Source organism: Staurois parvus, unplaced genomic scaffold (genome assembly GCF_062004578.1).
Source record: "Staurois parvus isolate SC_StPar_1 unplaced genomic scaffold, SC_StPar_1.0 ptg000562l, whole genome shotgun sequence".
Lineage (NCBI taxonomy): Eukaryota > Metazoa > Chordata > Amphibia > Anura > Ranidae > Staurois > Staurois parvus.
In genome coordinates this window covers 9,182,539-9,201,397 of record NW_028318358.1, presented here as the reverse complement: position 1 = coordinate 9,201,397, position 18,859 = coordinate 9,182,539, and the positions used below count along the sequence as shown (strand labels likewise).

General features: G+C 43.2%; 1 protein-coding gene across 3 annotated transcripts in view; it reads left to right on the top strand.

Annotated features, from left to right (window-relative positions):
* The first annotated feature begins 2,253 nt into the window (after nt 1–2,253).
* Nucleotides 2,254–18,859, top strand: part of SP1 (Sp1 transcription factor) — a 32,966-nt gene continuing 16,360 nt past the window's right edge. Inside the window, exons 1-3 of one of the 3 annotated variants that reach the window (XM_089691447.1) lie at nt 2,254–2,386; nt 3,824–3,906; nt 13,826–15,251. In XM_089691447.1, coding sequence (XP_089547573.1) covers nt 2,380–2,386; nt 3,824–3,906; nt 13,826–15,251 — 1,516 coding nt within the window. In that variant the 5' untranslated portion in view covers nt 2,254–2,379. Of the gene's footprint in view, nt 2,387–2,684; nt 2,775–3,823; nt 3,907–13,825; nt 15,252–18,859 lie in introns of those variants that run through there. The other 2 variants (XM_089691449.1, XM_089691448.1) reach the window with 2 other exon arrangements.

The window sequence follows — 18,859 nt, the reverse complement described above, 5'->3', positions numbered from 1 at the left end:
AGTGCATGGCTCGGCCCCACCCCTGCCAATGACTCCTGCTGCGGTCTGTGAACCCAAGAGGAACAGAGCCCAAAGCTCTCATGCACCATGCTGGATCCAGTTGAGGTATTTGGTAGGGGTAGGAGGAGCTGCACACACAGTTTTTGCATTACAGTGGTTCTAAAGCCTAAACATTTACCTTAATGCATTCCTTGCATTTGGGGGAAAAAATGTTTAGTCATTGGTTTTGGTCTCTCACCCCCTTATACTTATCTGAGTCCCAATTCAATCCAGCGCTGTGCACCTCTGCAGCTCTTCTCTCCCCTCACTGACTTTGGTGGGGCTCCTGCTGCTGTGAATCAAAGCCAGTGGCAAGAGCGGGGGTGTGGAGCAGAGTCCCACTGTCTGCCAATGGACGCAGCAGGTCTCAGGAACGAGCACGCACAAGAAGCCACTTTGCATGGGGGCAATGGACAGAAGAGGAGCCAGGAGCAGCAGCATGGGACCCAAGAAGAGGAGGTTCGGGGCTGCTCTGTGGCCTGTTCACACCATAGAACCGCAATCCTGATGAGTTTCTGTATGTTACATTACAAAAATGCATTCCAGTGCATTTTTGATACGCTCGTTAATTTTTTCCCTCCTTCAACTCAAAGAGCGTGTGTGTTCCAGTATATTTTCCTGCGTTCCAGTACAGTTCAGAAAAAAATACAGCATGTTTTTTTCCTGGAACTAGAAAGCACTGGAACTGACTACACTGGTGTGAACTATGGGACTAGAAAACATGTAACCTATTGATGTGTTTTTGCAGGAAAAAAAAAGAACAAACTGGAGTGGAGTGTGAAATTGCCCCTATGTAAAGAACCTTCAGACTTTAGAACCAAGGCCAGTTTCACATGTGCTGCAGCTTGTATAAGAGCAGTGTGAACAGCAAGCTTTGTCAAAGCATTTGCAGTTTTCAGTAAGCATTGATGAAGATTGTAAAGTAACATTCAGCTCCAGTTTGTAGATGTTGTACAGATCCTAACTGGAGTGCTGATTGCCACTTTAAACAAGCTGCTAGCAGGTTTCTTGAAGGCGGATGTCTGCTAGCAGCTTGCTTAAAAATGGCAGTCAACGCTCCCATTAAGATCTGTATTCAACATCTACAAACTAGAGCCGAATGGTACTTTAAGAGCTTCATCAAAGCTTGCTGAAAACTCTGCAAATGCTTTGCAAAAGCCTGCGGTTCACACTGCTCTTATACAAGTTGAAGCCCATGTGGGAGGGGGAATCAACAAAAACTTCCCAAAACGCTATAGGGGTGTTTGGCAAGAGTTAGAAATAAAGTGTGAAGGAGCCCTTATATTTCCCAATGCCGCTCAGTGGGTACAATGTGAGCACACCCTTAGCTGTGTACTACCTCTTACCCTAGGCTCACACCTAAGCATTTTCTGCATTTTGCAGAAACGCAGTACAGCCCATTTAACATGATCTCCTATGGGACGTGTTCATACCTGTGCACCTTTTCAGAAAGGGTCAGGGACTTTTTTTTTTTTTTTTAAACACAAGTTGTGTTTTTGGTTCTATAATCAATGTAAGCGCTGCAGAAAAGCACGTATTGCGGTTTTACATTTTAAACCTGCCAAGCAACAAGAAAAAAACTGCAATGCAATGCGTTAACAGGTCAAACATACCCTGCACAGGCGTGTACCTAGCCTCATACTAGGTCTCACATACACAGCTCCCACCTGTGTTCAGGTCAGCCATTAGATTGTACCTCACCTCGTAACAAACCAATATTTCTCCTCTAAACACCCGCCATGACACACAGCAGCCATTGTGATCACCTCAGTAAGGGGCTCCCCATTTACTTCTATGGGGTCACCTACATACAAAACTAACACTGCCTGAACTTTACTCCCAAAAGAAACTTTAAATCCCACGAAATGGCGCCTAAATCCATGTGAGCGTAATCAAACGACCCCTACACCGCCGTCCGTCCGTCCATCGCTGCCTCTTCTTTTATTGGCTCATTTTACAGAGTTTACGTACTCTCATTGGTCAATCCAACTGTAAATCTGGCTTGGGGCGGGAATAACGAGAAAGGAGGAAGAGAGCGACGCCCTTGTTCCCTCCTATGCCACATTCCTCGCTTACCAGCCCCCATCACCCACTCCGTGGCGGGGGCGGGGCTACCCAGCTTGTCATTGGAGTCGTCTTCCTGTCAGTCATCGGATCTGTCCCACCCTCCGCGCCACCCAATTGGGCGGGTGGAGCCGCCCCTCAGCGGGAGTGGTCGGACTGGTTGTCGATCTCCGCCCGTGATCCCGCCCCCTCCCCCGTCTCCGCCGCGCGGCAGGCAGGTTAGGTTGCCTTCGTCAGCTAAGGTTTGTGTGAAGTCCCTGTGCAGCCCCAGACGTGATGAGTGGTAAGGAATGGCGGGCGGGTGGGTTATGTGACCGGGAGTGTCCCCCTCCCCCACCCTCGGCTCCGGGGGGAGGAGGGAGGGAACGGTGGTACGAAGTGACTAAAGCCCGGTCACTGTTGGGGCAGTACCAAGTTTGAGGCGGGGAGGGGAGGCCGCTGTTACCGGGGATGTCCAGGGAGGGAATTCCGCCCTCCTCACCCTCGCCCCCTTTCTTCGCTCGCCCCGCAATCGGAGGAGGGTGGCGGAAGATCCCCTCCCTTCTCTCCTCCTCTCCCGCCCTTTTCTCTGGCCCCCTCGGTGGGTGGGGTGGAGACACCAAATTGCCCCTTTCCCTCCCTCCCCTCACCTGGACACCGGGAGACCACAGTCCTGCCCTCCCCAGACATTGGTACGGCACCACACTGCGGCCCGCCGAGGAACTACAATTCCCAGCGTGGCCTGCACATAGGCCGCACAGGACGGGGAGAATATTTGCTGTCCGGTGGGGGAGGGGCATGCTGGGACTCGTAGTCCTTCAGTAGTTGGTGTCACTGACCTGGGGAGGGGCGTAGGTTTTTGGATCTCAGGGGTTCATGTTGGGAATTGTAGTCCTTCCCTTCTGGGGGGTCGCATCCTTAGATCTCAGTAGTTGATTTGTGATCTCTTTCCCTAGTTGGGGGGGGCATCAAGTCCTTATTTGTCTGGTGTTCATACTGGGATCTGTAGCCTCTTCCTTGGGGGGGTTAGGTCCGCAGAACTCAAGATCTTGCTGGGACTTGTAGTCCCCTCACTAGTTGGTGTGGAGGGAGGGGATCCCATACTTAGATCTCAGGGGTGCATGCTGGCACATGTAGTCCCTTTACCAGTTGGTGTGAAGGGGGGTTCAGGTCCTTAGATCTCATGGATTTCCACTGTGACTTATAGTCCCTTTCCTAGTTCGGGGGGGGGGGGTCGTCATATCTTTAGATATGAAGGGTTTATGCTGGACCTTGTAGTCTGTCACTAGGGGGGGGGAATGGGTCCCATTCGTAGCTCTCAAGGGTTCATGCTGGGACTTGTTGCCTTTCACTATTTGGGAGGAGGGCAGGACAGGCCCTTAACTCTCGGGGTTTCATGCTGGGACTTGTAGTCCTTCATTGGTTGGGGGGAGGGGTGCTGGGTCTTAGCTCTGGGTTCTTTCTGGGACTTATTGTCTTGCTAATCTACTTCCTGAGTCACTAGTTCCCCAGGGGCCCTGGAGGTCCACATTGTTCCTCCCAGCTTCGTGGTCATAGGAGATCTTAGAATTTCCCCCCCCCCCCCCCCCCCCCCATACGTCAACCTGCCGCCACCAGTGTCCCCAAGAGGCTCTCCCTGCTCCATCCCGGAAATAGCATTGCCCTGCCCCCGCCATGTCTCCTGCTGCCAGGAGATGTGATTGTGCTGATGTGTTGTGACACTTCTTCTCCGTGTGTACAGGAGATCCAGAGCACACAGCCGAGATGACTTCAGAGAAGATTGACGGTCAGACAGGAGGAGGTGAATTTACTCACAAGGGGCAGGTATGTGCACCCCCTCCCCACCCCATAGACACACACTCAGCACAGGAGGAGGGTGGAGAGGGGAGTTGTCTATTGTGTGGCCTGCAAGACTTTCCCCCACCCTTTGCATGCCGGTCCACCCGCCTCCCACACTGACTGCCCACTGGGGGCCGGCTCCACAAACCCATCATCCCTGCCCTGTCCCTCCTGTTCTCTCATCCCTACAACATGCTGGTTTGTTTACATGCTGGCACACTTTAGGGTGTTCCTCTCCTCCTTCCAGGGGATGCCAGTTCTGCAGGTTTCCCTCGCAGTCAGTGGGTTAATATGTGTGTGCCGATCACTAAAGATTACTCCCACTTTAGAATTGAAGTCACAGGTCATCACAGGCTCCCATGATGTGATTATTGCTGCTGTTCAGGTTTATGTAATAGCTTAATCCCCGGGGTTTGTGTTGTGTGGATGTCAATAAATGGTATGGTGGTTTATCTCTACGTGCTAAATGACCTAAATAAGTATAGGTATGTATGTATAATATACACGTTTGCATGTATGTTCTAAAACTGGTGATTGCAGCATACATAAAGTTAACTTGTCCATCTGACACGTTCGTTTGGCTACAGTTTTTTTTTTTTGCTTTTTTTTTTTTTTAGCAACAAGCCCTTAAGACAACTGTGTGTGTGTGTGTGTGTGTGTGTGTGTGTGTGTGTGTGTGTGTGCGCAGAGGCAGACTGACAACTCATGGGGCCCCTGGGCAATAGGGGATCATGGGGCCCCTGTGTCCTTGCCCAAACTCAAAAAAGCCTATGAAAAAGGTACCAGGGGCATCTCATGGGGCCCCCTACTGACCCCGGGTCCTCGGGCAGTGCCCGAGTTTTCAAATGGTCAGTCCGCCCGTGTGTGTGTGTGTGTATATGTATGTATATATATATATATATATATATATATATATATATATATATATATATATATATATATATATATATATATATGTGTGTGTGTAATAAAGATGCTGGGAACATAATATGTATTTGTTTTTGAATGGAGTTATCCTACTGACATACACGCGCACACAATCTTTTTCTCAGTGTAGTTTTTGTTTCTAAGTAAACTTTGTGCTACTTGTTTGTGGTAAAGTTGGCTATTATCCTCCATAAAATAGGTGTGCAAACAGATCCTTGTCTTTGTGTCATGATTATACATTCTTATTAGTGTGTCATTTAAAATGAATGCTTTTGTTTTATTACTGCATGAGGATATACATTTAGTTAAACATGATTACTGTTCATGATTATCTTTTTGATCCAGGCATTTTTTGTTATGCACGATAAGCTATCAGTTCTTGTTTCCAGAGACTGAGGGGAAACATTTGCTCTAAAGTTAATGTTAACTGCAATGTCTTTAAGATCAGCCATTTCCTGTTACATTTAAAACACATTGGTGTGAAGCAACCCTTAAGGTACATGTGCACAACTGTGAAAATACAATTCAAAGACTTTTTGAACTCCAGAAATGGGACAAAAACAACACAAGCAGTGTGGCCCCCCACACTACAAGGGTTAAATGCTTATTGGGTCTAGGGGTGTACAGATAAGGAGGCATACATACTTTATTCCTGGTGCTAGCAGTCTCCCTAGATCCACACAGCCTCCTCTCTAAGATGCTTTGGGCTGTGGTTGCATGATTACCCCTCCACATACAATGAAGGGTTAATAGCCCTGCATTGCATGTGATGATGCTCAGGTCCTGCCCACAGATTGGCGCTTTTGATAGGAGCCTGAGTGTGGAGTCAGGTAAGTAATAATGTCTGTGTAGCTCCCTCTAGACTAAACAAGTATTTAACCCTTGCAGTGCGGGGGACACCTCTGCAAGGCTTGTTCTTGTCTAGTTTCCAGAGTTCAGTTTTAAGTGTATATACATTAGTATTGGCAGACCATGCAGTCAGTCTTTTTCCAGTATATTGAGGAACACTTTACTACCACTAAGGGGTCTTTCCATGTGGAAAACAGATTTTCAGGTATAATGTTGCTGCTAAAACTGGTATGGGGGCACAAGGACATTTCTGGGTATGCTGGAGTTGATCCAAACATGACAAGGACAGTGGTTTTTGCAGGGGAACTGTTGAGTTGTGTTTCTAGGGTAGGGATATTTCATAGTATGCTGAGCTAGGCACTGGGCCTGGTTCAAGTACTGTTTTCAGTGGAACTTCTGAGAAGGCCATTGGGACATTCCTGAGGCAATGTGCTACTGTGCAAAGGGCAATTACAGGGGTATTTCTAGGGACACTGATCTCAAATAATAGTTTTTTTATGGAAATTTTATTTGCAAGATCTCTGTGACCAGTTTCAGGATTGTGTACCCGCTGTGGTCACTGAGGGAGTTCCATTCTCCTGTTTGGATAATTTCCTATTCTAGAAAGAAGTAGGAACACCAACAAGTCCAAGGTGGGAGGCCAAAGGACTCCGCCTATAACTCCCAACACATTTTTTGGGTAGGCAAAACATTTAAAGTGTCACTAAAGGCAAACATTTTTTGTTTCAGAAAGCAATTAGAACTCTTGTCAGGTTTTATAGCTGTCTGTGTCCCTGTTCGAGAATTTGACCCACTCTCTTTGTTCCGTTTACTGTTATCTAAAATAAAAAGTCTCAAATTTTGGATTGACATCAGAACACTATTAGAGGGGAAATCTAATGGCAATACTAGTTCTGGTAAAATCCCAAGATTACCTCATTTTGGTGGGACAGTGTACATGGGCATGGTTCCCATCATCCATGTGCAATGTGAATAAGTCTGGGGATTTCGGGTGGAATAAGCGTTCACTGTTTTCAGAGCTTTGATGGAGGGGCAGGAGAAAAAGGCCATGATGTTGGTAGATTCAAATATATAATTTGTTTGGAACCTGAGGCTAGATAATAAATATTGGCATCTGAGTAAAGGAACAGTGGGGATGAGTTTTCAGGGAGTAAGGACCAGAAAAGTTGGCATCTAGGCTGATGAAACTAAAGGGGTGGGCTAGATTGCAATAAAATATTACTTTTTGCAGTTAGATTATGTTATGAATCTACCTGACATCACCGTTGTTCTACCTGCTTATTAACTTAGGCTATAGCAGCCATGTTTGGGTGTCCTCTTGGCTGAAAAATATTATATGGGACAGGAAGTGATGTAGGTTAACATTCACATTTGTTGTGAATCCTTGTGCCAGAAGTATTGCTTTGCAGTCACTTAAGAGAACCAGAATCCTATCAGCACTGGCAGCCAATGGCCAGTGTGTTCTTGGGGGGGGGGGCGTCGTTTGTGTTAGTACTGTGTAGTGGTGCACTGAAATGAAAAATCTGGTGCTGAAACCAAAAATTCAGGTTGCACTTGGCCAAAAACCAAATCGGACAGTTTTTAAAAATTTAATTTTATATTTTTTGGGGGGAAAAAACACAACATTTCCCAATTTTTTTGGTAAAATATGAAAGCTGATGTTACACCGAGCAAATAGATACCCAACATGTCACACTTTAAAATTGTGCTCGTAGAAAGGCTTCAAACTACGGTACTTAAAAATCTCCATTAATGACGCTGTAAAAATTTCTACGGGTTACCAGTGTAAAGTTACAGAGGTGGTCTAGTGCAAGAATTATTGCTCTTGCTTTGCCGTTCGTGGCGATACCTCGTGTGTGGTTTGACCACCGTTTACATATGTGAGTGTGGCCTGTGTATGCATTCACCACTACCTGCGAGAAAGGGGGGGGCACTTTAAAGTTGTTTTTTTTTTTTACAATATCCCTTTAAAAATAATGTAATCGCTTTTACTTCTATCACAACGAATGCATGCATCCCTTGTGATAGAAATAATTAGTGACAGGTCCTCTTTATGGAGAGATATGGGGTCAATAAGACCCCTCATCTCCCCTTTACAATGAAAAGCATTGATCTAGTGCTCTAAAAAAAACCAAATTTGCTTTGTTTACAAGGCGCCGGAACTGGAAGTGACATCGCTCCGGTCCTCCAAGGGCATAGAGATGAGTGGAGGCCATCTTTCCTTCACTTATCTCTATGCCCAGTGCCGGGATCGTTCAGTGCTTTCTTAGGTAAGGCTGAGAACTACCGAGCGGCGGCCGGTGGCAGCGGCAAGGGGGCGGGGTTATTTTCTGCGCTTTTATCGGTGCTTATTTTCATATCGGTGCTTATTTTCATATAGGGGTGTTTTCGGGGACGAATTGTTTCAGCCGCTGAAATTTTGGTGCACCCCTAATACAAATCTGTTTTTTTGTGTTTTTTTTTTGTACAGCCCACTAGGTTGAACAAAAAAAAAAACAACTTCTAGTGTGTACACAGCTTTAGTGATTGTCTTGTTGGCCAGTGAAGAGTGTCCAGTGCAACCTTTGTCAACTTTTTCAACACAAAGGAACTCTTGAAATAACTTTCTGGTCTCAGGGAACCCCTGCTAAAAATGACTATATCTACAGCTCATGATACATTAGTGTGATAGTCAGTGGGAAGACTGCTTCTTACATTTGTGATCATAGGGAAGAATTACCCCCTTACAGAGAGCTAAAAAGATTGATGGTGTCAGTGGGAACTTATCTGAGAGGCAGAAATTGCTCAAGGAACCCCTAGCAACCTCTGGAGGGACCCTAGAAACCCTGGTCCAGTGTATATGGGCTAATTGGATCAGTGGTAGTAGTGCACAGCAATGAAAATTCAGGATGCATTTGGCCCTAAAACCAAAACGGACAGTTAAAAAAAAAAATAAAATAAAAAAAAAAAAAATATATATATATATATATATATATATATATATGTGTGTGTTTGTGTGTATTCAACTTATTAATTAATATCATGAATTTAAATGAATATGATCTAGGCTTATTTTCACACAGAGTAGTTTTTGAAGCGATTTTGCGGTTAAAAAAAAAAAAAGCTCGAGAAATGCACCCTTTTAAATTCAATGGATGTCTTTACAGGGTCTGTTGCACTTTCCTTGTGGTGTTAAAAATCCTGCTTGTCGCATTTATGGTGCTTATTAGGTCAGTTAAAAAAAAAAACGCACCTTCCCATTGAGGCCTGGTTTACACCTATGCATTTTTATTGCTTTTTGTAGAAACGCACTACAGTCTAACATGGTTTCCTATGGGACACGTTCATATTTATGCTTTTTGCTGCTTTTGTGGAAAGGGTCAGGGACTTTTTAAGGGGCAAAACGTTGTGTTTTTGGTTCAATAGACTTCAATGGAGATGCTGCAGAAAACGCATGTAGTACGGTCTTGACGCATTTTTGATGTGTTTTTAATCTGCTCAGCAACAAGTTGCCCAAAAAAAAACGCAACATGCATCAAACAACTTAAAATCACACTGAAAAATGGACAAAACGCAAGCTGCATTGGTGTGATTCAGGCCTGAAATGCATTGAAACTGCATAAAAAACACGTGTTGCATTTTTGATACTTTTTTTGATTATGATCTTTGAAAACCGTGGCAAAATTGCGGGCACAATTGCATGATTATCGGAACTTTTTTTCCTACTGGCAAAAATGCCAATAACACTTTTTCCAGCCGCCGATTTATATATGGTGTCTGAAGGGGTTCACTCCGCTTTTGTAGATGTCTATGGAGCACAATAATTTTCTACTTTTGTACAGGACATGCCAACCTCCTTTTTAAACCCAATCATATATTTCTTGATAAATTTAGTTTTGTAAGGCAACACCACAAAATGAACTTTTTTTTTTTTTTTTACCTATCATGTTAATATCACCCTTTTTTTTCCTTGATGCTGAATGCACTCCTGAGTGACTTTGTAGTAGTCGCGCAACAAAATGCGCTTGGCTTAGTGCCAGATATTAGTACACGAGGTTCCTTGGCGCGTGACAGACAGTCCTTTCTAGTCAGCGGTCGGTTGTGATAAATGCATTGCTCAGGTGTGAATGTAGCAATATGGTGAAGAGGAGCATAAAATGTCCCCAAAAGGAAACTCTTGATTTGCTTGTTTCCATATGTGTCTACTTAAACATTAGTTCTTCTACATAAGTTGGCAGGCATCTAATTTTTCAGTAGCTAAGATGCCACCTTATGTAAATTTTAGTAATTATTTTGAGCCATTATACTAAACAGGCATGTGGAAATTTTTGTAAAAACTACTTGTCCAGGGACTAAATCGGTGTCCCAATCTACTTGTCCCTCGTGACAATCTACTTGTCCTGATAAAAAAAAAAATAGATTTTTAATCAAAACCATATTTAAAACTGCATTAACCCCTTCACGCCTAAGGGTAAAACAAATCTAAATGCCTAAGCAATTCTGCAACGGTGACATGTGTTAGTAAAACCGTACATATCATCAGAACTACTTTGTACATCCAGGTGGATTATACCTTGTTTTTTTTTTCAGGACAAATTGGGCTTTCATTTGGTGGTAAATGGTAATGGATAGCTCCTAATTTTTTTTTTTATTATTATCGAAGGAAAACTGGGCCAAAATAGTAAAAAAAAATATATTATTTTTTTTATTTAGCTGTGTGTTTCTTGTTACGACCATTACCTACCTCCATAGAACAACCCAAAATAAATTCTCCAGCTCTTGACAATCGCAGTGATACCATATACAGTTGCAAGAAAAAGTATGTGAACCCCTTGGGATTACGTGGAGTTTTGCATGAATTGGGCATAAAATGTGCTCTGAACGTCATCTAAGTCACAACAATAGAAGAACACAGTCTGCTGAACATAATACTACACAAACATTAGATGTTGCCATGGTTTAATTGCACATAACATGTAAACATTCACAGTGCAGGGAGGAAAAAGTATGTGAGGCCCTAGCTTAATGACTTCTCCCAGAGCTAATTGGAGCCAGGAGTGAGCCAACCTTGACTCCAATCAGTGTGATGATATTGGATGTGTTGCTGACAGCTGTCCTGCCCTTAAAAAACACACACCTGTTTTGGGTTTACTGGTTTCAAGAAGCACTGTCTGATATGAACCATGCCTCGCAGAAAAGAGCTCTCAGAAGACCTACGATCAAGAATTGTTGACTTGCATAAAGCTGGAAAGGGTTACAAAAGTATCTTCAAAAGCCTTGATGTTCATGTGTCCATGGTAAGACAGACTGTCTACAAATGGAGAAAGTTTAGCACTGTTGCTACTCTCCCTAGGCGTGGTCGTCCTGTAAAAATGACTGCAAGAGCACAGCGCAGAATGCTGCATGAGGTAAAGAAGAATCCCAGTGTCAGCTAAAGACCTACAGAAATCTCTGGCACATGCTAACATTTTTGTTGACACATCTACAATAAGGAAAACATTAAACAAGAATGGAGTACATGGGAGGACACCACGGAGGAAGCCATTGCTGTCCAAAAAGAATATTGCAGCATGTTTGAAGTTTGCAAAAGAGCACCTGGATGTTCCACAGCACTACTGGCAAAATATACTGTGGACAGATGAAACCAAGATTGAGTTGTTTGGGAAGAACACACAACATTATGTGTGGAGAAAAAAAGGCACAGCACACCAACATCAAAACCTCATCCCCACTGTAAAACATGGCGGAGGGAGCATCATGGTTTGGGGCTGCTTTGCTGCCTCTAGCCCTGGACGGATTGTTGTCATTGATGGGAAAATGAATTCCAGAGTTTATCAAGACATTTTGCAGGAAAACGTACGACCATCTGTCCGCCAACTGAAGCTCCGCAGAGGATGGGTGATGCAACAGGACAATGACCCAAAGCATACAAGTAATTCAACAAAACAATGGCTGCAACAGCACAGAATATGCCTTCTGGAGTGGCCCAGTCAGAGTCCTGACCTCAACGCAATTGAAATGCTGTGGCATGACCTTAAGAGAGCGATTCACACCAGACATCCCAAGAATATTGCTACACTGAAACAGTTTTGTGAAGAGGAGTGGTCCAAACTTACTCCAGATCGTTGTGCAGGTCTGATCTGCAACTACAGGAAACGTTTGGTTGAGGTTATTACTGCCAAAGGAGGGTCAACCAGTTATTAAGTCCAAAGGTTCACATACTTTTTCCTCCCTGCACTGTGAATGTTTACATGTTATGTGTAATTAAACCATGGCAACATCTAATGTTTGTGTAGTATTATGTTCAGCAGACTGTGTTCTTCTATTGTTGTGACTTAGATGACGTTCAGAGCACATTTTATGCCCAATTCATGCAAAACTCCACGTAATCCCAAGGGGTTCACATACTTTTTCTTGCAACTGTATGTGTATGTTATTTGTTGTTCGTACCCGTAGTACAGCCCAGAAACAATAGTACGCATTTTTTCTTTTTTTTTTTTTTCCTAAAACACACTGACATTAACGCTAACTGATACCAATTTTTTTTTTTTTAAATCCTGACCTTTGACCCAAACACTAACCATGGCACTGAACTAGATCAAACCTTGATCTAGGTATTTTTCTTTATTTTATTTTCTTTTTTAATATTTATTTATCTTCCTCCTTTTTTTTTTTTTTTTTTTACAAGCATTTTTTTATCTCTCTGTCAGGAGTTATAGAGATACAATGTATCTCTCTTCTCCATTCATAGAGAGAGAAAAAACAAGGGGGCCGGGCTGCACAGTGACTGATCACTATGATGGCCAATCAGAGGCTATCACAGCGATCATGTGACCTGGAATCGGGAGTCCCGGGTCCCGATCTTAAGAACAGGACCCAGGGCTCTCAGTGACACCGTGGTCTCTGTGCTGGGACCGTGCCGTGCGGCGCATTCCCAGCACAAAGACAGGTACGCAAATGTGCGTCCCCACGGAAAAAAAGCCCAGTTCCATGAGGCTGCACATTTGTGTGCCGTCTGCGTGAAGGGGTTAAGTAATGTCTGGGGCTTTTAAAAACAAAAAGGGCTTTATGGCGACTTAAATGTTGCGCTGTTTATCTCCTCCTTCCCTCCCTGCCTGTCTCCAGCCCTGCCCCCAGGGACTAGCAGGAAGGACAGCGACCTTGCAGTGTAATGAGCACCGATTGGATTCTCATCAGGAAACGGGGGTGTCCGGCTTATCCTTTATCCCTTTCACTGCCTGAGCCGTTTTTGCACACATTTAAAAAAAATCATTTAAGGCCTGAAGATTACAGAAAACTCCAAAACATTATATATTTTCTGAAAGCAGAGACCTTCGAGAATAAAATAGCGGTAGTTCCAATTTTGTATGTCACATGATATTATCACAAAGATCTAGGAAATACACAACTTCAGTAAAAAATACACTTAAATTAATTTTAGGGCACAAAAAGCAATAAACTATCCATTTTTTTTTTTTGTAAAATATAAAAGATGAGGTTGCATCAAGTAAATAGATATCCAACATGTCAAACCTTAAATTTGCATGCGCTCGTGAAATAGCTGCAAACTTTAGTAATCCTATATTTTCTATAGGTGACGCTTTTAAAGCCCCTTATAGGTCAGCAGTTTAGTGTTATGGAGGAGGTCTGGTGCTAGAATTATTGCTCTCATTCTGGCCTTCGCGGCGACATGTAACATGTGGATCTCAATAGTAGTTTTCATGCGTAGGCACCCCCGTAATCTAGCTACCAGGTACTCCTTAATAAGCTTGGGAACCTGAGCTTCTATTAAAATAGAAGTTACCCAAAAATGTTAGGAAGCATGTGTAATTTATTTACATGAATTAGTTGCCTGGGTCCTGGGGTGTCCCCAGAACTAGTGTACCCATTAAAATATTTCCCATGTATATCTGCTCTGGTGTCATCCCAAATCTTGGGGATTTTTTTCATTTTCAATGATAATGGTAAACATGACCAATAGAGAGTGTGAATCTCCCTAACTAGTTTTTAGCCCTCTCCACTCTATCCAGGACTAAAAAAACTAGTTTTGCCTTTAGGTATACTTTAAAATGTACAGTTACTTTTGCTGTTGTTTTTTGTTTGAATATTGGGGTGCATTGCACTAAACTGATTCATTTTTCTCTAATAGGATTCCCAGCCTTCTCCTTTGGCCTTATTGGCTGCCACGTGTAGTAGGATTGAGCCCCCCGAAAATGGAAATGGTGGAGGTCAGCAACAAGGTGCTACAGAACTGGATCTGAGTACTGCTCAAATTGCACAGACAGCGAATGGCTGGCAAATCATATCTACTGCTTCCCCTACAACCAAGGACCAAGCTGGAGGCGATGCTTCGTCAAAAAATCGTCAGCTAGCCCCTGGGCAGTTTGTAGTAGCAGCAGCCCCAAATATGCAAAACCAACAGGTTTTGGCAAGTCTTCAGGGGGCAATGTCTAATATTCAGTACCAAGTTATACCACAATTTCAAACCATGGATGGGCAGCAATTGCAATTTACTACTGCCCCTGCTCAGGTGAACGTCCAGCAAGATGCCTCTGGACAGCTGCAGATTATTCCAGCTACTAACCAACAGATTATTACCACTAATCGAGCTGGTGCAGGAAACATACTTGCCATGCCCAATCTTCTTCAGCAAGCTGTCCCAATTCAAGGAATGGGCCTAGCCAACAATGTCCTGTCTGGACAGACCCAGTACTTGACCAATGTCCCTGTTGCTCTTAATGGCAACATCACACTTCTGCCTGTGAATGCAGCTTCTTTAACACCCACTTCTCAGTCAGTGACTCTGAACAGTGGTTCTCAGGATAACTCTCAGCCTGTTACTTCAGGAGTTGCTATCAGTTCCTCACAGTTGGTCACCTCTCAAGCCAACACAGCAACCTTTTTTACAAATGCCAATAATCTTTCCACCAGCACCACTGCTAGCGGTGTCAATCTGTTAAATTGCAGCAGTGGAACTACCACATCTGGGACCAATGTCCAACTTCAGACTTCTCAGAGATCTGGTCAGATCAATTTGGTCACTGATGCTGTGCAACAGGCTGGTGGCAACCTTCAGCAGGGCCAGCAAAAGGAGGGTGACCAATCCCAGCAGCAACAACAGATTCTCATTCAGCCTCAAATTGTTCAGGGAGGCCAGGCTATCCAAACAATACAAGCTGCTCAGCTTTCCGGCCAAACGTTCAGTACGCAAGCCATCTCCCAAGATGCCTTACAGAATCTCCAAATTCAAACTGTGCCAAACACTGGCCCAATCATTATCCGTACACCCACTGTAGGACCTAATGGGCAGGTCACATGGCAAACAATCCAGTTGCAGAATCTGCAGGTTCAGAATCCTCAGGCTCAGACAATCACCCTTGCCCCTATGCAGGGGGTATCTCTCGGGCAGCCAACAAGTACTGCCACCTCTATGCCAGCTGGCACAGTAACAGTCAACGCTGCTCAGCTTTCGTCCATGCCCGGTCTCCAGACCATTAACCTAGGTGCCTTAGGAACCTCTGGTATACAGGTGCACCAGCTTCAGGGATTCCCTCTGACAATAACTAATGCAACAGGTAAGTCTAGTGGTGAACATGGTTAAATTATATGTATTTGTTTTGTAGGTTTTATTCTAAATGCCATTTATTAATGTTTTTTTGGGGGGGGTGTTTTGCCCCTTTCCACAGCAGCTTATGCTCAACTTTCCTTGGTTCTCTAGTGAGGGGAGCAAATGAAAGAAAAGTATGTGCTGCTGCAGGGTCAGGGGAGATTAATGCAAACCTGTGTTGTCATGTGTGAGCACAAATTTTCTTTCAATCAAAGCTCCATTTTGCTGGCTAGCAGAAAAGGCCAAGTTTAAAACCTGCATATAAGTCTAAAATATGTTTGCAAATATATGGGGAAGTGACACAGATGTGACATACCTAAAACTGGTCATTCAGAGCTTTAGCACATTAAAGTTCACATAGCACTTAGAAATTTTCTGTTAAGATCTTTATTCGACAGCTCTGAAAGTGACCATATACATGAGATGCCAGTGTGTGTGATGCAGCCACTTTCAGTCGGGAAACAAACATATAAGAAATCCAAGGAAAAATAAACCTTGCTTAATCCAGTTGTCTGTTTTTAGACTTGCACCCTCAGTCTAAAGCATGTCAGCCATGCCCCCTTTGACTTTTAGGGTTCAAAGCAGGCTAGATGTCCTCATTGAAAGGTCAGATTTTGATTGTGCTTTGCATGTGCGACCATTCTGACCAGCTTAAAACATGATGCAGCTCACTCACTAAGCTTTTAAATATGTTCATTTCAATGTATTGCTCACAATGCCACTCCCTTTTTGCACCTGATTATGTTGTAAAAAATGTTTATAGACAGCTCTGTGACATGACACTCAACCAGCTAGCCTTTAAAATGTTTATTTCAAAGTACTGGACACAGGATCACTGCTTTTATACAATTTTGTATACATTGCGTTGTACTTTAGGCACAGATAAGCTAAGTATACAGTATCACAGCATTGGTTGTAGTGTGCCAGTACCTATTTGCTTGTCACAGTCCATTTGGGGTATCTGAACCTAAGAATACAGTATAAAACATTTTGACCTTGCTGCAAGTCAAATCTCTGGGTATTCCTGCAGCACCCTGTTTTTTCAACGTGCACTGTCGGAGTGTTAATGCTCTGTTAGAGATGACCCAATTTTACTGTGCATTGTGCCTAAATTTGCACTTAAAGCAAAGTGGTGTTTGCACACTGTATGTTTTGTGGGTTTGGGCTGCTCAGAATCTACTAACTGAATCTGACAGGAGAGGCTACAGTATTCATTGCTGAACATCTGTTCTGAACATGCTAGTTTAGTGGGTGTTGTGCTTCTACAAAGAACTAAAGTGTACTAATAAATGCAAAAAATTAAATAGTTACATTACTTTTGGAATCAAAGTTTAGGATTACTTTTGCAGCCTTTTTTCTTCTTTTCTTTTTGCACGTTGCAAAAATATACCCCTTCTTCCTGCATTCTGTCAATGCTTGGCTTCAGACCCATGGTAGCATTGAGAGATATGCACAGGTACATTTACAAAGGGAATGGCAGTATGCTGTGCAAAAGTACAATAAGCCTGTAGTTCTCTTGTCAACCTGTGTCATAACCTGCCCACCTGTAACCCAGCTCTGTGATTGGCAGTGTCTCCCAATTGGAGGCTCTCTATCTAACCATTACAGTATATATACAACAGCAGAATGAAACAGAAGGTTGTTGGTTGAGTGATTGTGAACTGTAGAAAGAAGGAAAAAAAAATCAATCTAGGCAGGGAGCTTCAAGGGATGCAAGTTATCCCTGTATTGCCCTTCAGGCTGAGAATGGTTTTTTAGGTCTCACAGAACAGAATGGCTGCTTGGACCTTTTGGTGTTGGCAGAAGCCCTCTGAGCTATGGGTAGATGGGGACTGGGCAGTCGCGTGAACACAGATAAAATGCATAATAGGTATGTGCAGAGGCTCTGTGTGATTGAAAATGGGACAGAATCTTTAGGGATGGTGCCAGGTATTTGTATTGGTTTTTATTGGCTTTGTATTTACATACGCTTTAATTACAATAGTCACTACCCAGTACAGGTATGCAGATCAGCACTTGACTTCACTTTGGCTATCTCATCTGCATGCTTGGTGTTTCTGGATAAGTGGCATGGAATGTAATGTAGCTAAAAGATGACAAGGCAAAACAAAATCTCAGGAGGGTATCATTAGCAGCCTTCATACTTTTCTTAGTACAGGGTTTCATTAAAGCAGCCTGCTAACTAATTGGTTATATTGTTTGGCTCCATTTTCTATGGAAAGTTAGAAACCTCCACATATTAATTCTCTGTTAGATTTCCTCAGCCCCAGGTATTTTGCTGTCTTCCATCTGGTTTTGTTTTTTAGTTAGAAATCTCAGGTGAATTAATGTGGAACTAAACCTGCTGAAATAGCGGTTTCCCAAAACAGTTACATTTAAAGTATGCCTTGAATAACTATTATGCAGGCCACAGATGGTTCGTTTATCGGCCTATTTTTCGTCCAAAAAACAAAACATCGGTCGTTCTGTTGCCACGAATGATTGTGAAAATCGTCTGTTTTTCACAAATTTTCCAGCATGATCGATAAAAGAAATAAGGAGGAACCGCGAAAATCGCCATTGCTCCAACAGTGCGCAAATCGGCCGATAAACGAACTGTCTATGGCTTTCACACAGACATTCCATTTTTTTCATCAGTTCAGTCATGTTTCTTCCCAAGAAAAAACCGGACCAGTTTTTTATCATTTAAAGTCTGTTTTTCATCTGTTCTGTGTTTTTTTTAAATGGAAGAAAAATAGGGTTTTCTTCTGTTCAAAAAGACGGATGTAAACAAATGATCATTCGTTAGGCCATAGAAATACATGGGTGTCCGGTTTTTCATCCGTAAACGGACAGATAAAAACAGACATACGGAACGCTGTGTGAAAGGGGGTCTAACAGTGTCTTGTGTGTTTTACTCCCAACTCCAACTAAACTGTCAAGCTATCAATGGCTGGTGTCATAGCTGATCATGTGGTACAGCTGCAGATCAAACAGAAGCTAAGATGGCAGTTTCCTTTTGCTGTAAAGGATAGGAGGGTTTATTTCTGCGTTAAGGGCCCATTCACACCAGAACAAGGTGCTGGAAAGTCGTGTTCCATACGTGTTTCCCACACAGCATGTAAATTTGCTGCCCTTGCAAGATGTGCACGGGTGCCAATTAATTGCTAGTGATACCTTAACCACAATGTGTGTGAGACCACCAAGCTGCAGAATGAATGGGCTGCCAAAACCAGAATGCGAGGGACAACAGGGTAGCATGCATGTTCCAATGTGATTCTGCAGTTAGTGGATACTACTTAATACCATCCTTTCACTTGGAATTTGTTCGCTGGTGTTATACACACTTATGACTTGGAAGTCTGTCTTTGTTCATTTTAAGGCTTTTTTTATACCAGATGGAGTGTTATGCTGCATTTTTCAGCACCTGAAATATGTATTTTATTAGGTGCTTTTTGCCCCAGCATGTAGTGTTTGATGTTGCAACAAAGTATCACATTTTTGGGATTAGGTTTTCGCTTATTCAAATGTAGTAAGAAATTACTTATGTTTTAATAGAACTACATTAATGCATTCTGGTGTGGTTTCCCCCTCCAG